General features: G+C 56.1%; 1 protein-coding gene across 2 annotated transcripts in view; it reads left to right on the top strand.

Moving 5' to 3' along the window:
- SLIT1 (slit guidance ligand 1) overlaps positions 1–23,729 on the top strand; it is a 152,068-nt gene that overhangs the window by 101,960 nt on the left and 26,379 nt on the right. Inside the window, exons 5-22 of one of the 2 annotated variants that reach the window (XM_037138926.2) lie at positions 2,073–2,144; positions 3,199–3,270; positions 3,830–3,901; positions 4,391–4,554; positions 7,544–7,691; positions 8,176–8,247; positions 8,805–8,876; positions 11,111–11,182; positions 11,881–12,024; positions 13,753–13,916; positions 14,620–14,643; positions 14,813–14,957; positions 15,588–15,662; positions 15,841–15,984; positions 18,455–18,598; positions 18,915–19,081; positions 19,974–20,106; positions 22,436–22,504. In XM_037138926.2, coding sequence (XP_036994821.2) covers positions 2,073–2,144; positions 3,199–3,270; positions 3,830–3,901; positions 4,391–4,554; positions 7,544–7,691; positions 8,176–8,247; positions 8,805–8,876; positions 11,111–11,182; positions 11,881–12,024; positions 13,753–13,916; positions 14,620–14,643; positions 14,813–14,957; positions 15,588–15,662; positions 15,841–15,984; positions 18,455–18,598; positions 18,915–19,081; positions 19,974–20,106; positions 22,436–22,504 — 1,953 coding nt within the window. The remainder of the gene's footprint in view (positions 1–2,072; positions 2,145–3,198; positions 3,271–3,829; positions 3,902–4,390; positions 4,555–7,543; positions 7,692–8,175; positions 8,248–8,804; positions 8,877–11,110; positions 11,183–11,880; positions 12,025–13,752; positions 13,917–14,619; positions 14,644–14,812; positions 14,958–15,587; positions 15,663–15,840; positions 15,985–18,454; positions 18,599–18,914; positions 19,082–19,973; positions 20,107–22,435; positions 22,505–23,729) is intronic. The other variant, XM_037138927.2, reaches the window with a different exon arrangement.

The following is a 23,729-nucleotide window of genomic DNA, read 5'->3' as shown; positions in this document are numbered from 1 at the left end:
TGAGTTCATCAAAACCACCCACAATGAAGGGCACAATTAAGTTTCATCTTTTCAGGGGAGGAATGTCAAAGAATTCGCGGACAAATTTTAAAACCACCACAAAATTCCCATAGACCCCCGGGAGCCACGTGAACTGTGTGATGACGCCAGCCCAGCTGCCTTGCTTCTTTTTGCCTCTGGGGTTTTGCACATGCTGTTCCCGCTGCTCGGAAGGTGCCTCCCTCACTCCCCCTTTGTGCCCGCTGAGCTCTGACTGGCTCTTTGGGATCTGCTTCAGAGCGCCTCTCCTGCCGCGCAGGTAGAGTGGGTCACACTCTTCCCCAGGCTTGCGCATCTCTTTGGAAATACTGCCCGCCCCACGACTGCTGAGAGCTGCAGTGTGGGCCCTTGCAGTGGCCCCCGCAGGTAGCCGGCCCCCAGCACACGCTCAATGAATGAAGGAGTGGAGATTCGTTCACTGGTTTCCTGTGTGCCCCCCATGGGCTGTGAGTGTTCTGGGGTGTGACGGTGTGTGGGTGCTCCATCAAGGCTGGTTTGGCTCCATGTGAGGCTCCCATGTCTGCCTTGGCCCCTCGTTACTGTGGCCGTGAGCCCCTGGGTACAGGCCATCTCCTCCTTTATCTCAGTGGCCTGCTCAGTCCTTGCACCCAGTGAAGTAATTCACCTGTCAGATGACCCTGCTCAGCATCCCACTGAAGAAGAGGCGAGAACAGGCCCACAGACCAAGGGAACAACAGAGCCATGTGGGCTGTCGGGCCCTGGTACCAAGTGCTTGTGAACCAGAGAAACAGGGCCAGCCTGTTGACGCAGACAGGAGGTGGGGAGCTGGGGCTCGACCCAGCCTTTCAGAGCTCAGGGCCCTGTGCATCTGCTACAGTGCTTCTGTTTCCTTGTCTCGGCAGAAAAACCCAGACAAAATGATGGAAGCCCTCGCAGCTGAGGGGACAATGCTGAGGGCCCTGGGGGCCGTGTTCTCAGGTGAAGCCTGAGGCCCATGGGGTGAATAGGTGACGGGAAGAGATGTCAAAGCCCCGAGGGCCTGGCCCAAGAGAAGGGGCTGGGGCCTGGCGGCTGCCTGACGTGAGTCCCACGCCAGGACAGTCAGCCTGGCCTTCGGAGGTGTCTGGGGAAGGCTCTCTGGCAGACTAGACTGCCTGGGTCCCCATCCTAGTCAACCCGACTTGGTGAAATACTAAAGTCCCCTTCTCTACAGAGTGGGTGAGGAAACACTTCCCACTCCCAGGGCTGCCCTGCGACCCAATGGCTTGGGTTCAAATTCCGAAGCCACCACCCACCAGCTGTGTTCTCTTGAAGGCTTCTTCAAGAGAAGTTTAACTTCTTCTGAACCTCCCTTTCCTCCTTGCAAAATGCAGTGGCGATAGCATTTACCGCGTGCACCTGTGAAGGTCAGGTGCACTCACACGTGAAGTGCTGGGCAGTGGGGCCCCAGCGGACCTGCTGAGAACCCACGGCAGCTGGCCCCACTGCTGTGGGAGGGAGAGGGACATCTGTAAACGTCTGTAGTGAAGAGGCCCCTCACAGTCCTGAGAGTGAGGGATCGGGTCAGGCCCAGCCTGGAGGTTCAGACTTGTGTGGCCACCTACTGGCTGGGTAGCCTGGGGGCCAAAGGTGCTTTCCTCCCGACAGTGAGCTTCCGTGCACTCCCCACAGGTCCCAGGGTGGCTGTGGCCCCGAGGTGCCCTTCCCTGCTTCGCTGTCTCCTTTGTGTCCCTGCGGCTGAGCTGACCCCTGTGGGTCTAGGCAGCAGGTGTGGGGTCTGGCACAGCTGGGTACCCCTCCCTGAAGCTTCTCCCTCCAGTTGTGACCCTCTTGCCCAGAGAACAGGAAGTGGCTGGCTGGGCACCAAGCTTTCGCTCATTCGTTCATCCCCTCATTCATTCATTCAGTGAATACTTACACAGGGCCTTCGTGAGCCAGGCCCCGTCACAGGTCCTGGGATGCAGCTGTGTCTGGTCCCTCTGTCCCGAGCCCTGACCTCCCTGGCTCATCAGGGCCTTCTGGAGAAATCTCTGCTGACCAGCGTGTTTCTCCCTTTGGCTCGATCCTCACAGGGACCTGAGTGAGAACGCCATCCAGGCTATCCCCAGAAAGGCTTTTCGTGGAGCTACGGATCTCAAAAACTTGTGAGTACAAGCCTGGGATGGGGAGGGGCTGGGCTGCAGGGCCACCCGTGGCAGGGTCCTTGTGGGTGTCACCAGGCCCCGAGGTCCAGGCAGCCAAGGAACTGCTGGGCTCTGAGGTGGCTGGTGCCAGCGTGGTCTTCTGGAACAGTCTGGAGTGGGAGGGAACAGGCAGCTTTTGAGGACCTGGTCGAAGGGAACGTCTTAACTGTGAGCTCCTAAGTGGTGTTTTTTGTCCATTTGGATGGAACATCTCCTGCCCTCACCTTCCAGCGGACTGGGAGAGCAAGAGAGAGAGCGGGGCTTGAATCTTTCACACTTATTGTATAAGCTGCCACAAGTCAGTTAACTTCACTGAGCCTCGGTATATTGTTGTGTAAAATGAGGATGTCACATTCACCTTACAGGCTTGTCCTGAGGTTTAAATGAGATGTGGCGCTTTGTTAAATGCAATTTAAATGGAATGGCTTATTCTTATTCAAATTTATTCTGGTCCAGGCTTGCCACCTCCTCAAGTCTGACTGCTGCGGGCGTGGCAAATGCTGGGCCTGCCTGTCACTCCCTGACCCCGCCCCCAAGCCTGTAGCAGACGCTGGTAACTGACCACAGCATTCTTTCCCAAGGAGCCCAGAGCCAAACTGCAGTGTATTTGCAGAGCAGCGCTCCAGGTAGCCGCAGCTCCTGTATCTCACTTGGCACTCGGGTGGAGACCGGCCTGCCAGCTCTGGCTGCCCTCGCTTCTGTGACAGACTCATTTTTCAGCTGCCAGCACCCTTTAGGTGGTCTCCAAAATGGGGCAGGGTGCCTGCTCCCCAGGAGATATGCAAGGTTATGTGGAGGAATATAATACAGCTTTTATTTACATTATTGTTCTAACTGAAAGTAAGGAATTATTTAAACCCTTATCATTCACTACGGGGATTGGCACATTTGTGCTGAACAAATGAGGAGGGCCAGGACTCTTTAGAAAAGTGAATGGAGTGCTTGATTAAAACGTCAGAATGTTCTTGCTCTCAGCGGTGTGCCCCCTTCTCTGCACCCTTCCTTTGCTTCACAGACAGCTGGATAAGAACCAGATCAGCTGCATTGAGGAAGGGGCCTTCCGGGCCCTTCGGGGGCTGGAGGTGCTGTAAGTAAAACCGGGAAGGGAAGCAGAGGCCTGGAGAGCGCGGCTGACGCAGGTGCCGGGGCCCAGGCAGCTGGGGTTGGGGCCCTGGAGCAGCACAGGCAGCAGGACCCTGGAGGTGGGGTGCAGGCCCTCCTAGACTCGTGCTCGCGAAGGCTTCGTGCCCGAAGTGGCAGGGCCCAGGTTCATCCTGCTTACGCACGATGGTGGTGTCTGCCAGGAGTTTCTGACACAGGGCTGTCTAAGCCGCATCCCTTCTGTAAGCCAGCCTGAGCCTGCAGGAAGCCTAATTTCCTTGCTCCTTTCCCATGTCCTGCCAGACTGGGAGTCTGTGGTGCAGCTGCCTCCTAATCCCTGCCCCAGCTCGGGGCTTCCCCGGAGGGTGGCTCTGAATCCCATGCCCTTTGGCGTAGTCCCCCGGGTCCAGCCCAGAGCTGGTCCAGCTCAAAGGTGGACCAGGGAACACAGCGGGAGAGTGCCTGTTTGTCAGATGGAAGGCCTGCTCTCCTTCCACATAGGCTCCTGCTGGACAGCGGCTAACCGACTCTGGTTTCCCCACCAGGACGCTGAACAACAACAACATCACCACCATCCCCGTGTCCAGCTTCAACCACATGCCCAAGCTGCGCACCTTGTGAGTCCGCCCCAGGTGGCAGAGGACAGCTCTGAGCGTGGCCGGTGCCCGGCAGTGGGGAAAGGGGCTGGAGGCCTCCACAGGTGGGGCCGGGGTGGGCTGATAGGAGCTGGGGTCAGGGGAGTTCACCTAAAATGAAAGGATGTTGAATGTCATTCATATTTGACTTTTCCTTGGAAAACCAATAATTTCTTTTTGTGTTTGAAATGAGTTATATGATTTGGGGCAGTGGGTCTGTTTGAGTTCAGGGAGGTGAGTCTGCACGAGCTGGGCTATGTCCAGCCGAGGGGGTGCGCTGAGCACTCTGGGAGGGAACAGGCAGCAGCAGGGGGCTCCCTGTGGCTGCTGAGAGTCCCTGGGCTGGAGCCGCGGGCTGACAGCGCGTGTGTAGACTCCGCTTGGGTTGAGTGCGGCACAGGGCTTGGCCCCTGTAGGCAGAGGGGATCCTGCTCTTTGGCCAGGGTTGTGAGTGGCCCTGTCCCCCTGCAGCCGCCTGCACTCCAACCACCTGTTCTGCGACTGCCACCTGGCCTGGCTCTCGCAGTGGCTGAGGCAGCGGCCATCCATCGGGCTCTTCACCCAGTGCTCGGCCCCCACCAGCCTGCGCGGCCTCAACGTGGCCGAGGTCCAGAAGAGTGAGTTCAGCTGCGCAGGTGGGTGCAGGCCTGTTGGGGGCTCTCGACGGCCCATCACCTGCCTCCCTCGGCCCCTTCCTCTTGTCCCCCTATCACTTCCTGTCACCACCACACATTAACATCTGGCTCACACAACCTCCTCTCCTTATGCATCACCGCCTGCCCCTACCCATCACCTCCCGTCTTTCCCCATCATGCTCTGTCCTTCTGATGACCCCCTGCGCCCACCTCCTGCCCACCTGTCACGTCCTGTTTTTATCCATGGCCTTTGTCTCCACTTACCACCTCCAGCCTTTGCTCCTTTTTCCCTCCTGCCCCAGCCCATCCTCTCTTCCTGCCCCCCATTTCCTCCTTCCCTCCTTCCCTCCTTGTCCCCTTCTGTCCCACCTACTTTCCCTCCTCCTATCACCACCTCTTCCCTCCTGTGACTGCCTCACTCCTGCTACCCTGGGAATTCTTTGAATTGGGCCTTCTAGCCTCTGCTTGAGACGAGGAGGGCTCCATAGTCTCTGCCCCCCATCTTTGCCTGGGGTCCTGTGAGAGCCTCCTGCCTGCCCACCCCACTCCTCCCTGGCCCCTTCGATCTCCATCTGCAACCAGAAAGACCTACAAGGACCCCCGAGTCTGAGCCGGCCGCCGCTGCCTCAGTGCTCACTGGCCACCTGGTGCTCCTGGGAGAGTCCCAGCTGCCCTCGAGCTCTGCAAGGCTGGGGCAGTATCGGCTCCCCTGCCACCTCTAGGCCTCTTCACTCACTGTGTCCTGGCCGGGCTGCCAGTGCCCCTTCCTGGAGCAGACGCCTCCCACCGGCCTTCTCGCAGGCCGCTCCCGTTGGCACAGCCTTCCCGCCCCGTTGCCTGCTGACTCCCCCTCACCCCACAGAGTGCGGGGAGCCTTCTCTGACCCTGGGGTGGTCCCTCACTGACTGTAATCTCCTCGAGCACGTGGAATACGCATGTCATGGCTTCTGGCCATGTTCCCAGCGCTTTGCCTGTGCTTGGCAGAAAGATGCTCGAGAAATGTTTGCTGAGTGAGTGGAGGGTTCTCAGGTTCACAGCAGAGGGCTGGGGGCTGCCTGTGTCTTCCAGCCCTGCGGCCTCTGAGCCTGCCGGCCCGTAGAGCTCTGAGGGCAGAGCGCGTACTGGGCTCAGCTCCCCTCCTCCGAGTGAGGCTCACCTCCTATGCACAGCACGGCACAGCACAGCACGGCACGTCGGGGGCAGCGCCTGAGGCTGCTCTGAGGCCTGCTGTGCTCAGGGCTGCTGTGTGTGTGTGTAAGCGTGTCTGTGAGAGTGTGCGACTGCATGAGTGTGTATGTGGAGAGAGTGTGTGGGCATGTGTGCACACAGGCATGCACTCCAGTGTGAGCAGAGCCAGGGCTGGTGCTGCTGCCCTGAGTACCTGCAGCGGCCACAGTTTGGGAAGAGGAATGGGTAGTTCACTTGGACAATTCTTTGAAACAAAACCTTTTTCTTTGAATTTGGAATGCCTTGGTTTCCATAATCAGACACCCCCACCCCACCCCCACCTGCAGAGTCCGCTTGCCCTGACAGCCCCGCTCCCGAGAAGAGCACATTCAGTGTGTCAGAGGTCCTCCTAACCTCGGCGCTCGGATCTTGGCAACCACCGTTCGGGGGAGCCAAGGCCAAAGTGAGAGGTTAAAGCTCTGGTGTGGCCTGGCTGGTGGTTCAGCTGATTGGTGCATCATCCTGTAACCGAGAAGCTGAGGGTTCAATCTCCAGTCAGGGCACAAACCTAGGTTGCGGGTTCAATTTCCTGTCACAGTGCATGTGAGAGAAAACCAATAGATGTTTCTCCTTCACATAGATGTTCCCCTCTCTCTTCTTCTCTCTAAAATAAATAAACATATCCTCTGCTGAGGATTAAAAAAAACTCTGGTGGGAGTGTAGATTGGCTCAGCCACTTCCCACAGCTGTTTAGCAGAACCCACAAAAGCCCAACACACGTCTACCCGTGATCCTGCAGCACCCCCACTAGGTGTGTGCATGCACTCTGGGAACACGCGTGTCTAGGAGGATCCCAGGCAGCTTTCTCCGTGACAGCCGGAGTGGGAGACAACACAGATGCCCACCATTACGTAAGGTGTTAGCTAATGATGGTGGTCTGTGCAGTCGAATGCTGGGCAGCGTTAAAAAAGAATGCACCACTGATGATACGCATGACGTGGGCGAATCTCACAGGTTTTATATTGAGCCAAGAAGCCAGATACAAGAGAACCTGCTGTCTGATTCTGTTTATGGGGGGCCCATGAACACACAGAACAAATCTTTGGTGCTGGGTCTCAGAACGATGGTGACACTGGGGAAGGGGTGGATGGGCCTGCCTGGGTGATGGAAATGTTCCATGTTTGGGGGCCAGTTCTGTGGGGGCATCCATAAGTAGAGGTCAGCCAGCTATACATGTAGGAGAGTACACCCTATATAACTTATACTTTAATTAATCAGACACTGTGCTTCATCCTGGTTTTAGCACCTATCAGCTGTGTGATTTTCCACAAATTAATTAATGGCAAGGACTCTGTTTTCTCACCTGTAAAATGGCCACAATACTACCACTCTCCCCCTCAGTGGAACGGTAGGACTAAAGGAGAAACTGCATGTACAGCACTTACCGCAGCACGTGGAACAGCGTGTGTGCTAAGCAAACATAGTCGTTGTCGTCCTTTGGTGACAGACAAGGAGACTTAGACCTAAAAGTGCTGTGTGAATTGGACGAGAACCTGGAGCTTCAGAATCCAGGCTAGGGTTTCCTAGCACCTGAACTGCAGTTTTGCACAGCGCAGTTAGGTTCAGATTCAAGTTCAGCGAACATCTAACAAGTGCCTCTCTGTGCCTGGTGCCCACAGGATTACGTCAGAGTTCTTGGTGATCCCTGGCCCACCCTCACCCAGAGAAACACTGTGTACCCTGTCGCTACTCGCCAGTGTGTATCTCGGGAGGGAGGGGCTGACACGGGACACCCGGAGGTCACAGCCCACTGTCTCCACAGGCCAGGGCGAGGCGGGTCACGTGCCCTCCTGCGCCCTCTCCTCTGGCTCCTGCCCGGCCATGTGCACCTGCAGCAATGGCATTGTGGACTGTCGTGGCAAAGGCCTCACTGCCATCCCTGCCAACCTGCCCGAGACTATGACAGAGATGTGAGTACAGGACAGGCACGGGGGCACAGCCCTGGGGCAGAGCCAGGCGCTGGTGGTCCAGGGAAGAGCTAGAACGGCACCGCCCCGGGACTTGCCCGAAGGCCCTTCAGTACAAATGGAGAAGTCAGTTTGCTTTGGCTGGCTGAGCTCTCTGGCCAAGGCCGGGCAACTCTGGAGGGCTGGGAAGGGGGTATTTCTCTGTGGTCCATCTGTCCAGCCCTGCTGGGTGAGTCTGCTAGAATTGGTTTCTTAGTGTTAGCATCATTCATAGGCCCCTTTCAGCCATGGCAGCCTGGGATAATGGAGCTCACATCACAGTGGCCCCCTTTCTCTGCCTGTGCCAGCCCACCGACTCCACACAGTGCATGGGAGCAGGGCAGAGGGACAAAGGGACAAAGGGACAAAGGGCCTGGGTTTAGCCCAGCAGGCAACGGCCAGCACTGGGCTGATCTGACCCGACACCTCCTCTCTTCTCTCTCCGCAGCCGCCTGGAGCTCAATGGAATCAAGTCCATCCCCCCGGGAGCCTTCTCTCCTTACAGAAAACTGCGGCGGATGTGAGTGCTACCGCTGCTTCCTGAGAGTTGGCATGGGGCAGGAGGAAGACCCCGGACTGGCACACCATGGCCCCGGGCGGATCCTGGCTCAGCTCTGATAGCCGAGAGGCCCTGGGCCAGGTGCTGCCTGGTGCTCTGCCCCTTAGGTGGCTCATCTGCAATGTGAGGATGACCATGGTGTGACCTTCTCTCGGGGTTGTCCTGAGGCCTAAATGAGTCTGGCATATGACCAGAATTGACTGTCATCCCCCCACATCAGCTTAGACACCAATAGGAGCCACCGTGGACATTATAGGAGACAGCAGGGAGGTGGGGGAAGCCTTGTCAAAAACAGGCCAAGCCTGGAGCGCTCCCCCTGCCCTGCACCGTGCATGACCCTCAAACTGCGCAGAGCGATGGTGGCCGTGGGTTTTTCAGATGGATGGGAGAGCGGGCCCCTCACTTTTCTAATGTCAAAGAAGCCCCTGCCCTCCCATGGTATCTGGGAGGTGGAGGGGACCAGACAGGGTTTGGTGGTCGCTGAGGGATTCAGCCATCCTCTCTTCTGCTCACTGCAGAGACCTGAGCAATAACCAGATTGCAGAGATCGCTCCCGATGCCTTCCAGGGCCTCCGCTCCCTGAACTCGCTGTGAGTAGCAGCACCAAGGCTCCTGCAGGGGGTTGGGGTGTTCCCCAAAGAGGCCAGCAGAGCCTGAGGTCCCTCGGGTGGGTGCTGGAGGGAAAGCACAGCCCCCACCCACCTCGGTTTCCCTTTGGCTGCAAAGTCCAGGGTGGCTGTGTGTCCAGCATCCCCTTCTCTGTTGGTGAACCCTCTGCAGCTGGGAGGGGAAAGCGAATCAAAGGCTGAGTGCATGGAAAATCTAGGTAGAGCTGTTGCCCTGGCAACTGGGGTGCTCTCTCCAGATGGTGGGGGATTTTCCCAGCATTCCTTGCAGCAGCCACCTGACCTAGCCCAGCTTTCATGCTGGCCCTGCCTCCCCACCGAGGCCCAGCACTCTGTGCCCTTGAACCTTTCCCAGGGCACTTACAATGGCAGCAGCCACCAGCTCCAGTTGTGACATCTGCCACACCCGTATCTTCCATCCCAAACATGCTCTGATCCCAAGTTGTGGTGGGTAATGTAAAGACAGCATTGTCCTTCACCTTTCTCCTGTGTTGAGGGCTTACTGGGGGGTCTGTCAATTCACAAAGCATCATACAGCATTCACAATTTATCTCAGAAAAATAAAAATTAAATTTAGCAACACCAAAAAAATTCATCTTGGAAATGTGACTTTATCTCTTTTCTTTCAAGACCCCTTGCTTGTCCTCGACCCCCATCCCCATGCCCTCCAAGCCCCTCACTGTCGGAGGTCCCACAGCACTTTGTCTGCATAGAGTGAGCACTCAGGGCACACTGTCTGTCGTCAGGTGAGCTCCCCGCTGGTAGGAGCCTTTTGTTGCTCCCAGGAATAGTGTTCCCACCTGTCCCTCAGCAGCACTGGACACAGCCTCCCATAGATTAGGGGGCCGGGAAGTGGAACGGATGGAACTCCCCGTCGGCGAACGCAGGAGGCAGCCAGATCGTGCTTTCTACCTACACCTTCTTCTCTTGGAGTCAAGTCCGAAGTTAGCAGGCCCTTGTGAAGGACACTGCTTAGGGTGTGCAGTGCCCGGCGATGGGCCACTGCTGTGGGCTGAAGAGGTCAGACACTGGAAATGGCCTGCGAAGTGCAGGACTCCTCCTTGGAGAAGTGAATGAGGCTTCTGAAGTGGGCATGACAGTAACCTGTCTAAGTGGCTTTGTGCTCTTGGGGGACTTACCACTTTAACTATTGGGGGACTTGCGTACGTTAACTATTCCTGCCCATCTCCCCATCATATAGGAGCTCTCATGTGAGGTCGCACAAGTAGATCTCATTGACAGTGTCCACTTCAGGTGACCCTGACCTTGTCTCCCTGCATCCACACCTGTCCCCTCTATGCCTTACTCTCTACAGTAGCTCGAGGGATCTTTCCAAATGGGGACCGTTTCGTGCCTCAGGGGTTTCCTGGTGCTGGGCAGGTGAAACCCAAGCCTCTGTCCCGGTTGTCTCCTCTACTCGAGCCACATGGGGCTCCTCCCCCACCACCAGCCTGGATCCTGCTGCAGGGACCGTGCCCTGTACTGGGAACGATGGGGAAACCGTGTTTGAAGAGACAGCACACGCTGCCTCTGCTCAAACTGAATGTGTCCGTGGAGGGGGCAGTGTGGGGGCTGCTTGTGATACCGGAAAGGAAGTGCACCCCACTCCCCAGCCCCCTTGATTCTTTCCCTGTCTGCATGAACTCATTCCTGCCTGCGTATCTTTCTGGAACCTCTGCTTTTTTTCTTTCTTATTACACAAATGCACGCTCAGTGTGGAGGGCTGACATACAGTAGTGTAAAAAGCCCATTTGCAGTCCTGCCTCCTGGATCTTACACAGCTAACGCCTTGGCCTCTCTCTTCCTGGTGTTTTCTCTGGGCTGGGTAGACTTGCTTGACAGGCTAGAGCTCGTACGTTAACTATTCCTGCCCGTGAGACTTTTCTCTTCTTTGAACAGCCTCCTTTTGGATCCCATATCAGTTTAATTTCCCATGAGGTTCCCCAAAGGGTCCTTTTTGCAGGCTTCTGTGGGCCCGTGTGTGGGGTGGAGAGTGAGGGCTGTGCCTGTGGGAATGGGCGTGAGGCCACCGGGAGCCCACAGGGTACTTTTGTGCAAACTAAGAACAGGCAACTTAACCACTGCACTGCCATCTGCTGGCAACTTGCTACAAAAGACCTACACCTCTACGATGGCTCCGTGGTGCCCAGCCTCTAGGGCTGTCCTCTAACTCTCCCTTTCTGCTGCCTTTTCTCCAGGGTCCTCTATGGGAACAAGATCACAGACCTCCCCCGGGGTGTGTTTGGAGGCCTGTACACCCTACAGCTCCTGTAAGGACCCGTCTGGGGGTGTGTGTGGGCGGGTGGGGGAAGGAAGCCAGTGCTCCTTGGGCCTTCCACACTGGCCTCTTCGACCTCTCTGGGGTGTGGGACTCACTGTGACCAGGAGCTTGGAGGATGGCAGGTGTTGCAGGTCTGTGAGAGGCTCTGAGGCCCTGCAGAGGCCAGAGCGGGAGGGAGGTGAGTCAGAGCTGATCGCAGGGTGCCTGAGCTGAGAGGCTCCTGTTCCCAAGGAGGTATGCGTGGCTGCGAGAGAGCTGTCTCCTGCAGGGGACACCCAGGCCCAGCTCAGCCTCCCTGAGCCACCAGGGTTCAGACAAGGGTTCTCCCTCTGGGCCCAAGAGGCACAGAACCCAGGCTCCATCTCAGCCGCCTGGCTGATCTCTAGGAAGGAGGGGAGCCTCCCGAAGGCCTTTGGGAGGTGGCGTTGCCACTGTGCCCTCTAACTTCTGAGAATGCCATGGGGCAGCTCTAGCAGTTCCCTGAAAGAGAGAAGAGTGGGTGGCTCACCGGTCCCCATGTGTGGAGAAGGCAGGCAGAGTTCTCGGCTCCTCTGCATGGAGTGGACACCAGGGGACCAGGTCCCCTGTGCCTGCTCGGCACCTGGGAAGGCTCCCAGGACAAGTTGGCGAGTCTGGTTCTGTGCCTCTCCCCTCACCACCTGGCCCTGGCTCTGGCTCTGCCCACAGGCTCTTGAACGCCAACAAGATCAACTGTATTCGGCCTGATGCCTTCCAGGACCTGCAGAACCTCTCGCTTCTCTCCCTGTATGACAACAAGATCCAGAGTCTCGCCAAGGGTACCTTCACCTCCCTGCGGGCCATCCAGACCCTGTGAGTGCCTTCTGCCCCAGCAGGTAGACCTAGGGGGAGGTAACAGCCTCCTGGCACAGGCACCTGTCTTATCCTGTGCCTTTTGCTCACCAGGAATGGTTTCTATGGAGGGAAGAGCACAGGCTCTGGTTTAGACAATCCTGTGTTCAAATCCCAACTATGCTTCATCTTGGCTGTGTGACCCTGGGCAAGTTAACTTGCTTCTCTGGGCCTCAGCTTACTCATTCATAAAATGAGGATACCACCTTCTTCATAGGGTTGTTATGAGATTAAAGGGAATATTTGTACAAAGCTTAGCTCAAAATGCTTCTTAAATGCTGGCTACCATTAATAATTAATAATAATAATATCCATTGATTTTAAGATATATTTTGTTTCCACATCAACACTTCTGAAATTGGGATGCATTTTACCATTGATGGCATATCACTTAATTAACAGCATGCTATTCTTTTTTGATAATGCATAAAATAATGGTACTTCTTATAATTGATAGGGCCTTAAATCAGATGAAATCCAGTAATGGCAATGATGATTGTAAATTAAAAGTTAGAGCTGGCTCGAGGAGTCAGCAAACATGTCTTCTCTGTGCAGACTGACAATTTCAATTGGGACATTAATGTTGAACTGGATACAGAAGGGGTGGGAGGGGCCTGGCCTACCTGGTGGAGCTGGAAAGAGCCAGAACTCTGGCAGGAAAGTGGGGGCCTCTGCAAAGGGGAGAGGCAGGGACAGCTGGGCAGGGACAGCTCTGACCAGAGGCCATAGGACAGAGCCCAAAGAGAGAGCAGCCAAGGTCTGAGCTGAGCTGGGGGCAGGCCCCGCGCAGGGTAGGGCCTCTGCTTGGAGAGCTCTGCAGCCCCACCGTGGGGCCACGCTGATGCCAATAAATGGCCTGCATTGATAGCAACAGTGGAGGAAATGTGGCACGACATGGTGAGTCCTCTGAGCTGGGCCCTGCCTTGTCTCTCTGCATTTTCGTGTAGACACACTGGCTCTCAGAGACAGCAGTCAGGACGGGTTCTGGAATCCTCTGTCCTGGCCGTCTTGGGTTGGAAAGCAGGGCATACCCAGTGCTATAGTGGCCCAGACACTGGGGGTCCAGCTGGCTGCTGGGGTGACTCAGATGTGACTGCTCTGAGCCTGCTGGGGTGGTCAGCACAAATGGCAAACACAGCCCACAGCGACCCAGGCTCCCTCAGTCAGCATCGCCTCTCAGCTGCCCGTCCCCACATGACCCTGCTAGTGACCAGGTGGCCCTGCGAGAGGAGAGGAGTGCTTCCTCCATATGTATCTGTTCAGTGATGCTTTCCGAGTTTCCTGTATGTGTCAAGAGGTGGCCCGTAAAATGGCCAAAAGGAAGCAGCCTGGGTTCTAGTGCCTGTTCTGTCACCTGTGGACTCACCTGGAGACTTACCTGGCCAGTCTCCAGGTCCTTCCTGCTTCCATTCACATTTCCGAAATGTCCCAGGGTAGAGAGAGAAGGAACAAGGAGGCTTGCAGGAGGACTGTGGGGGGACAGCTGGCAGCCCCAGAGCCTGCAGAGACCCCTCCTCACTCTGGTGCGGTGGCGACTTCTCCAACGATGGCAGGCGCCCCCGGGGTGGTGGGCAGGTAGTGTAGTCTCCCCAGGGCCAACCCTGGGCTCCAAGCTCTTCATCCAGCAGCGAGGCCTCATCCAGGTGGAGGTCAGCGCAGATACAGCCCTGATCTGCCCCTTTTGGACAGGCACCTGGCCCAGAACCCTTTCATCTGTGACTGTAACCTCAAGTGGCTGGCGGACTTCCTGCGCACCAACCCCATCGAGACGAGCGGAGCCCGCTGTGCCAGCCCTGGGCGCCTCGCCAACAAGCGCATCGGGCAGATCAAGAGCAAGAAGTTCCGGTGCTCAGGTAGCTGCCTGCCCACGGGCCTGTCTTCAGCTTGCTCAGGGACCGTGATATTCCCTGGATGGCTCCAGCAAGGATGTCCCAGGCTGCCGGCCCCAAGTTGCAGACTTGGATCTGAGTGGGGTCCAGGCCTACCCTTCCTTTACTGAGGCCTGGGGAGGGGAAGGGCTTGCTGAGGGTCCCCAGGGAGGACGCAGACAAGGACCCAGGTCCTCCATGCCCAGGCCACTTCTCTTTCATGCTTTGGCTTTCAGCCCTTTTAATGCACTTGGTGGCAGGAAGCTGGGACCCCGCTCAATGAGAGAGTTGCCTCCCCCAGGCTCCGAGGCAGCGGAAGCAGCCTCTGGCTGGGGACAGTGCAGGCCAACTTCTGAGCCTGGATCCTGCCGGGAGGCCCAGTGCCTCCCTACTCCACCTGCATCTTATGTCAGTACACGTGAGAGTCCCCGTGGCTGTGACAGTCCCCAAGGGGCCTGATTGGATGTGATGCTGTCCCCAGCCTTGGCCTGGGGTGGGAGCATCTGTGTTCCCTAGAAGGCCTTCTCCACACAGGGGCTGGGCACACGGGCCCTGAGGCCCTGATCTGGAACCCCAGCCTTGTTCCTGGGGCGCTTTTTGCCGGGCAGTGGGGCTGCGGGCTGGGCTGTTCCTGCAAGTCCTGGACAATCCCACCAGCGTCATGCTGTATGTCTGCTTCTCTTTGCAGCCAAGGAGCAGTACTTCATTCCAGGTAGCAGGGGGTTGGGGGGAACCAAGGGGCAGTCTCGGAGGGGCGGTGGCAGTGGGTGGTCAGGGGCATGGGCCAGCAGGCTGAGGGGGCCTGGGAGGGCCAGGGCTGGGCAAGCCTGCTTGGAGCCTTCCCTGGGCCCCTCAGCCCTGGCCTCTGCCTTCCCCCGCAGGCACAGAGGGTTACCAGCTGAACAGTGAATGCAACAGCGACGTGGTCTGTCCCCACAAGTGCCGCTGCGAGGCCAGCGTGGTGGAGTGCTCCAGCCTGAAGCTCACCAAGATCCCTGAGCGCATCCCCCAGTCCACGGCCGACCTGTGAGGCCCCGGCCCCTCCACACCCCTCCCTTGCCCCCTGCTCCTGCCACCCTCCCTGGGCCTCTCACGGTTTTCCTCTGCTCGGGCTCTGTTTGGGGACCTCTGGAGACACCGGCATGGCAGCTGCTGGCTCTGCAGGAAGCTGCCCGCTGTGGCCCATTTGCTTCTGACTCGCAGCCCTGCTGACTGTTAAAGCAATATCTGGCATCCAGGGCAGGTCACCAGCCTGAAATGGGGGTGCCTTTCCTCAATCATGCTTTTGCCATTATGGGGGGAACATGATTTAATTCACTCAAGTTGGGGCTTAAGCTATCTTTTAACTATTTCTCTTCTCTAAAAATATAAATTGGTGCACATATGTATGATGTGCACAGTCCCCCAACACACGTCATTTGTGTACGTAAATTTCCACAGCATTTTTAATATTAAAAACATGCCCATTCATAGCTGTCCCTCCTCCCAGCTCCAGCCGTCAGCCTAAACTTCCTTGGAAATAGGGTCAATCTGCCTTGCCAGACAAATTCTTCTGGGAGTCCCCTTTGGGTTTGAAACCCAGATATTCTCAGTTTGGAAGATACTTCAATGTCTGTCATTTATGGATGTGTGAGTTCCCTTGATTGCCTCTTACAGACGATTGAACAACAATGAGATTTCCATCCTGGAGGCCACTGGCATGTTTAAAAAACTCACCCATCTGAAGAAAATGTGAGTTGCCCATTGGCGGGAAGGTTGGGGTCAGGATGCTGGCCCGGGATGGAGAAGGGAGATTTCATGTGTGGGGGAGCCCCCACTGGTGGGGAGGGGAGTGCTCCCGGGCATGGGGGTGGGGGGCAGGAAGGGGGAGTCCTGAGCTTCATCCTTTTCCTGGCACCTCTTCTCCCAGAAATCTGAGCAACAACAAGGTGTCAGAAATCGAAGACGGGGCCTTTGAGGGAGCTGCCTCTGTGAGCGAGCTGCACCTGACCGCCAACCAGCTGGAGTCCATCCGGAGTGGCATGTTCCGAGGCCTGGACGGCTTGAGGACCCTGTGAGTGTGCGGCCCGGGGAACAGGGTGGGTGGCAGGACTTTGGTAAACAAAAGCCACAGTGTGGGTGCCCTCATTAAAGGAGAAGGAAGAGAGGGTGGCAGGGAGACCCCCCTCCCTAGCCCCGGCTTTCAGCAGGAGCCGACAGCTAAGGATTCTGACCACAGTGGGCCAAGTAGTCCGATGTTGGTAACTGTGGGGGGAGGCCTGCTTTCTGGTTCTCTGAGGTGTGGGGTCAGTGCCTGGAGAAGGGGTGGAGGGAGGCAGGCCCTTCTGGAGCCCCCCTCATTGCCCTGTGGCCAGGCTGTGAGAGCACAGCACCTATGTTCAGTTTGGGAGCAGCTGGCACCCCTGCAGGCAGGAGAGGCTGGGTGGCCCCATGGCAGTGACTTTGCTGAGGTAACACAAGTGGGTGTAGGTGGGGGGGGCAGCAGTGGCCCACCATTTCTGGGATTCTGGGATCCCATGACTAAGACAGAGCTAAGCAGACATCAGAACCTGGTGGGGTCCCGGGGTCACCTGCCCCTCCTCAAACAGTGCAGTGAGCCCCTCTGGCAGGCAGCACTGTCCTCAGGTGGTCAGGGTGACCTTTACTGTGTCCCACAGACAGTGCTGTCCAGTCGGACTTCCCATGGTGATGGGAATGCCCCACATCTGCACTGTCCAACATGACAGCCACAGGTGACTCTGGAGTACTTGACACCTGGCTGGTGCTACTAAGGCACGACATCTTGAATGTCATTACATTTCAATGAATTTAAACCTAAGTAGCTACAAGTGGCTGGTAGCAAGTGTGTGGGCAGCACGACTCCGGGAGCCCCGCCAGCCTTCAGCGCCTGCCCCACCACGGGACCTGGGTCTGTCTGCTGAGCACCCATCTGGGAACTGGCGTGAGGCACATGAGAGTGTGCGGGGACTCTATGGATTTTTGTCCATTTTACAATAAGGAGACTTTATTGTTTGCTGCGTTTTGCAGCTTGGTTTTTCCCTTGCGAACATAGTGTGGCCATTTTGCCAGGCTGCTCACCCAGGGCTACCTTGTTCCTTTTTATACTTGCCTTGTCTGTCTGGAATGAGGGTGCCGTGGGCTGCTTGGGCAGCCTCTTGGGTTCTTTCTGAGGAAGACCAAGGTGGGGACAGAGGAGGTGGAGGGCTGGTGCTGGGACAGAGCCCGCGAGAGCGGCGGTGCAGGCACGGGGGAAGAAACGCCCGTGACCCTCCACTAGGCAGAAACACTGTAGGTGTGCGTGCCTGCACACACCTGCGCGCATCCACGTACACGCATGCGCACGTTCAGAGTTAGGCCTGCGCGCATCCACGTACACGCATGCGCACGTTCAGAGGTTTAAAAATGGGTCCTATAGTACGGTTTAGTTTGTGCCCTGCTATTTCCTGAAACAGTATGTGAGAACTTTTACACGATCATTTTGAGTGACTATATATTATTGGAAACTTAGGCTATCTCTACTTTTTAGATTATAAGCAGTGTTGCGATTAATGTATTTATCATGCGATTCTGTGCCATCCAGGCTTACTCCCATGTGAGGGATTCCCAAAAGCAGGCTTGCTGGGGTAGGGGCATAAAGCGCCCTCTTAGGGATGAGGTTCGTCTCACCGATGCCCTTCCAGGGGCCTTGCAGTCCTGATCGAACCAAACGGGCGTGAAAGTGCCCCTTCGCCCACATCTGTGCTGACCCTGGGCAGTATTGCTATTAATTACTATTTATTACTATTACTATTACTATTACTATTACTATTACTATTACTATTACTATTACTATTACTATTACTGTGTTTTTAATTATTTTGTAGTTTGGCAGGCATATAATATCACTCAAATGTCTTTGATTACTAATAAGTTTGAACATTTTTTAGGACTGTTTGTAAACCATTTTAACTTCTTTCATGAACTGCCTATTCCTTGTCAGATGAGATTTGTTTACAGTTGGTGAGGGGAGACCTGTGGCTGTACACGTGGGGAAGAAGGTCATTCCAAGAGGAAATTGGGGTGGGGGCGTGGCGATGCTGGCCTGGGAGGCAGGCGTACAGGACAGAGGCGTCCAGGGTGTGTGGCCCTCCAGGGGGTGGGCAGCTGCTGGGCTGGGGCTGGGTGGGAAAGGCTCCAGAAAGTCACAAGAAAGAGTTTAAACATGGTTCTGGGGGGCAGTTTGGAGGCTACTGTGGCTTTAGGCTGAAGAGGGACAGGACTGGGGTTGGGTTTTTGGAAAAAGCTCTCCGGTGTTGACTTGGAGCCTGGCTGGGGTGCGGGGGGTGGGCACTGGGCCTGAAGGAGGTGGCCGGTGTGGGCCCTGCCGGCAGGAGGCCGAGGAGGGTGTCTCAGATGCAGGGAGGCTCTGGCAACTGCTCGAGCCTCCCGAGGAGAGTCTGCGAACCAGACGCTGCTGGCCAGAGTGCCTCTCAGGTGATGGGCACAGGGCACAGCGTGGACTTCTCCCTCCTCCGCACCCCCAGGATGCTGAGGAACAATCGTATCAGCTGTATCCACAACGACAGCTTCACGGGCTTGCGCAATGTCCGCCTCCTCTCGCTGTATGACAACCAGATTGCCACCATCTCTCCGGGAGCCTTCGACACCCTGCAGGCCCTCTCCACGCTGTAAGTGCAGCCTGGGGCAGGCAGGCCTGGGGCTCTGTGGCAACCCCTGTCCCCACCCCAGGAACCCTGCCCACCTGCATCCCAAGAGCTTCCTGTTGGTTCCTTTAAGGGACAAACTCAGGGGATGTTTGGGTCCCTGTGGTTTGCAGAAACATGGGTCCCGCCACGTTGGAACGCTGCCTGCTGGCAATGGGTGGTTGGTTGTCAGGGCATTGTGGGGGGCAGTGTGGGCAGCACGGAGCGGGTGGGGAGGACTTGGATGGGACCACCGAGACTGGCAAGGTGTCTTCGCGATCACAGAAAACTCCTCTTTCAGAAACCTTCTGGCCAATCCTTTCAACTGCAACTGCCAGCTGGCCTGGCTGGGCGACTGGCTGCGGAAGAGGAAGATTGTGACAGGGAACCCTCGGTGCCAGAACCCAGACTTCTTGCGGCAGATCCCCCTGCAGGACGTGGCCTTCCCTGACTTCCGCTGTGAAGAAGGTGACGCGTGTGCCCCTGGGTGGCAGGAGGGAGGGTGGGCTGGGCCAGGTCAAGGGGCTGAGGGATGCAGGGCTGGCACCCTGCACATGCTCTTTAGAGGAGGGGTGGGTGGGGACAGGGGAAGGGCAGGGACACCAGCTCTTAGTCCTGCAGCTACCCCTGCCTGGTGGTGCTCTTGTGTCATCACAAGAGCAATAATGTGCTTATAGTTTAGAAAGTGGGAAAATATGGATAAAAAAATTACTAATGATCACCACTCAGAGAAAATCGCAGTTCGCCTTTTAGTGGATTTTCTTTCTGTAAGTATGTTTAACCCAGAGGCCTGCCTCCTGGCTGGCCCTTGGTGCTGCAGACTTTTGGGTTCACGCTGTCCCAAATAGGCAATGGGGACAGACCCCATGTGGCTTCTAACCAGTGTCCTAACCTGAGCAAGTCATTGAACCTCTCCAGGTTGCAGTACAATAGAAACTCACTCATTGAACTGGTCTTCCATGAGGGCTGCTGTGTGCCGGACCCTGCTCTAGACACCAGGCTCCTTCAGTGGACAGAGAAGAGGCACATCTCTGTCCTCATCCTGGGGGTGAGAGTGGCCCCTGCACCGCACTGTTAAGGAGACTGTTCATGCAGTATGTGGCACGTAGTAGGTGCCCAAGCACAGGTGCGGCTGCCATCCTCCTTCCCTGCTGCGCTCAAGGCTTGGCTCTCAGGTGGAAGAGATCAACCCAAAACTTATTTTAAACTCCAAACAGGGACTTTGTCCCTGGTGGGGAAGGGGTGCCACCAAGAAGATACTTCCTGGAGCCCGAGGGGGCTGGAAGAGGGGCTTCCAGCTGCAGGAGTCCCTGAGAAGGCCTGTCCCCTCACTGATACTGCTTCTTGCCTTCCTCCCCAGGCCAGGAGGAGGGGGGCTGCCTGCCGCGCCCTCAGTGCCCCCAGGAATGTGCCTGCCTGGACACGGTGGTCCGATGCAGCAACAAACACCTGCAGGCCCTGCCCAAGGGCCTCCCCAAGAACGTCACGGAGCTGTGAGTAGCTGAGGCCTGGTGTCAGGAGAAGGGACCTGAGCAGACATTAGCTCACTAGCAGCTTACGGTTAAGGTTTTGCAGGAGACTTGGGTTCCAAGAAGACTCTGAGCTTTGCTTTGATCCGCCCCCCCCCCCACCTGCCACCTGTGCAGCCACCTGATGGTGTGAGTCACCATGGCCAGTGCTTTGTCCCTTTACATTAAGCTCGGCCTTTACAGTAAGCAATAACATTGCTTTTTTTTGCTTCACATCGTCTCAAGAGCATTCTGCTCTGCAGTGGAAACTCACAGAAGTTGTTTTTACACCACATAGTATTGCATCACACGAGTCTCCTGTGAGCCATGTAACACATTGCCCTTTGTTGGATATTTGAGTTGTTTCCAATTCTACCACCATGAGTAGTGCTGAGTGGACGCCGATTCAGTGAAACTTCGAGTCAAGCAGCGGGGACTTGTTAGGACTCTTGCCACCTTTTGCCTGATGGCCTTCCAGGAAAGTTCCTTCCTTTGTCCCCCCAAGTAGCCGAGTGGCAATGGCCTGCCTGCCCTCCTTCAACACCAGGTGCTGTAACACCTTGTGATCTAAACACTTTGTCAATGTGGGTTTGGTTTTGAACTCAGGGGGTATGGACGTAAATGACAGGCACAGGGTCAGTCAACTGGGCTTCCTCAACAGGCCCTTCTTCAGCTAAGGCTTTGGTCAGTCCCCACCCTGCCTGTCCCCTGGGATTGGCCCCCCAGCCTCTGTAGCCGAGCTCTGCTTTCCCCCACGGGCAGCGATGATGTTTTCGTTTTATTTCATTGCCAGCAAGGCCAGCTCTTCCTTCACCATCACACCAGCCCCTGAAGTCCTAGCCTGGTGACCTGCCCACCCCATCACCTATCCCCTTTTCTACCGCAGTGCCGGAGTCCCCCTTTCCCCTTGGTGCCTCACAGTGACCCTGATCGCAGTGGGACAGGTGTTGCAGCCTGCCTTCTTTGGCAGAGGGTGCTGGGAAAACCACTTGACTTTTCTAAGTCTTCATTGCCTCAGCTTTAGAGATGGGCTACTCAGGTGTATTGCAGGGCCTCTGAGACAGTCCAGCGAGATGGGCAGGAAGTCACTTTGTACGACAGCAGTGATGGGTCAGGGTGAGGACAGCCCTGATTTTGCTGGGGTGTGGGGGCACCACCCTGGCGGTGGCAGCGGTGAGGGTGCTGTGCAGGGAGCCCAGCAGGGGCTTCAGCTGCTGGCGCTTGGGCCACTGCTTAGCAAGGATGGCAGGTGGTGGTGGGGGGAGGGAGCAGGTTCGCAGCTTCTTGAATCCCAAGCTCTACCATGTGGATGTGGGGAACCTGGGGAAGTTTGGGGAGAGTTTTTTATGGGCTTGGCTTTAAAGGCTATGACGTGGGTGGCTGTGTAAAGAGTGGGTCCCAGAAGGGTGACAGAGGCTGGGAAGACAGAAGTGGCTGTGCAGGACCCAGGCACAGGTGACACACGGTGTGCATCCAGGGTGAGGTGAGGACAGAACAGAAACAAACGATGAATAGCCAGCAATATTGTAGTGACTGCCAGGTAGGCACTGGAGTTGTCAGGAGGGCCCCTTTGTAAAGTAAATAATTGTCTAATTGGCACACTGTACCCCTGAAACAAACATAAAATGATATCCAATGTTAGCTGCAATTGAAAAAAAAAACTTTTTTAAAAAAAGCAAATGATGAGAGACTGGTGGGTAGGAGAAGCCAGTGGTCGCAGGACTGGCCGCAGGGGCGGCTGGAGAGTCACGGTCGGGGTCTGGGAGCCGGTGGTTAGGGACATGGAGTGTGGGGCTGGTGGGGTCGGGGAGGCCCGACTGGGTGCGGAAACACTGAGCTGGCAGCGGGGCATGTTTGGATGCAGGGCTCCCCCGAGATGGGCCTTGCACAACCTGCCGGCAGGTGGAGAGGGGCCCAGTAGCTGGTGAGGGGTAGGGGAGCTGGCAGGTGGGCCTGAGAGCTAGTACTGTGCAGATCAGACCTATTCGGCCAGGAAGATTGCGGAGTGAGCGAGAAGGGTGGGCCCGGGGTTGAACCCTGGAAGTGCCCACAGACAGGGCGGAGGCTGGGGGGTTGAGCGGGAAGGGAGCCAAGGGCAGCTTCGTGTCTCAGTGGCTTTTTCCAGGTTTTGGGGGTGGCACCTACTCAGCCTAAGAAATTTATGTGTTTTCTCCTCCAATCAGTAGTTCTGGGCCCTCGCATGGTCTACAGGTGGGAGAGGAAATGAGTGGTCAGGTCCCTGCTGCAGGGAAAGGTTCTCCCCAAACGGGACAGCGGTGGGACGGGGCAGTAAGCGTTGTGTTTTCTCCTGCAGCTACTTGGACGGGAACCAGTTCACTCTGGTTCCAGGACAGCTGTCCACCTACAAGTACCTGCAGCTTGTGTGAGTACCCAGGCCTGAGGATCCCAGGCCGCCTCAGAGCACAGGAGGGCCATCGGCCTCTGACTGCTGTGGCTGCAGCTTCCCTGGGATTCCCGCAGACCCCTCTTGTGGCTGATTCCTTTTGTTGTTTCTTTTTGTTTGTTTGTTTTTCACCCCTTCCTTCTGTGCATAGGACCGCTTTGCCACCTAGTGGCCATGCTTAGAAGTTGCATTGTTCCAGGCTCCCTTGGCTTAGATCCTGTCTGCTTCTGCCCACAGCATCTCCCGAGCCTCACTCTGGGTTGATAATTATTGTGGGATTTTTTAAAAGATTTGTTTATTTATTTTTAGAGAGGGGAAAAAGAGAGGGAGAAAGAGGAAAAGAAACGTCAATGGGTGAGAGATACATCAATCAGTTGCCTCTTGCACGCCCCCTACTGGGATCCTAACCTGCAACCCAGGCATGTGCCCTGACTGGGAATTGAACTGGTGGCCTTTTGGTTCAAAGGCCGGCACTCAACCCACCAAGATATACCAGCCAGGGAAGGCTGATAATTATTGTTAATGCAGGTCAGCCCTGCAAAGGTAGGAGCCAGGGCAGAAGTAGAGGGTGATGGGAAATTTCTCAGTCCAACCTTGGCCCCCAAACCAAATATGAAATATGGCAGCTACAAATAAGTAACTAAATTTTTCTTTAGACTAACATCTGCTTTTCTGTTATTTCCACCTCATGAAAAAACACAAAATAAGCCTAAGAGTCAGTTAGCTCCTCTTAGCCTTCCAGCCTGATTAACACCCCACTTCGACGGTCTCTATGTGCTCATTGGCCAGATGCTACCAGAACAGAAGTCTGGGTGTGGCTTGGAGCAGTGCTGCTCGAAGCGTGGTCAGTGGACCACTGGCAGCCCAAGAACTGTTTGTAATAGTCCTCAGTTAGCTCAGGAACTTGATCCAGAATGTAAACCCACATGTTTCTGTCTTCATGAAGGAAGTCTTGCCCTGAAGAAAACGTTAGCTACAGTGAATTGTGTTTAGTGTCCTGGGTGTGACATCTTGGCACAAGTTCCCTGTTGTATGGGACGTTCAGTTCAAAGGTGGCTGCTTTGTGTAGCACTGGCTCACAGGATTTCAAAGCTCCAGCTCATAAGTCTTTACTAATAATGTAGCAAATGTGTTTCGACTGTTCCAATGGTGGGGGGGGTGGAGTGTCTTTGGTCTAATGTGGGGCAGCTGTACTAGGGGCTCA

The sequence above is a fragment of the Artibeus jamaicensis genome, unplaced genomic scaffold (assembly GCF_021234435.1).
Source record: "Artibeus jamaicensis isolate MK-2021 breed Jamaican fruit bat unplaced genomic scaffold, CSHL_Jam_final contig_252, whole genome shotgun sequence".
Classification (NCBI taxonomy): Eukaryota; Metazoa; Chordata; class Mammalia; order Chiroptera; family Phyllostomidae; genus Artibeus; species Artibeus jamaicensis.
Note: the sequence above shows the minus strand (reverse complement) of the source record. Positions and strands in the feature narration are given on the sequence as shown.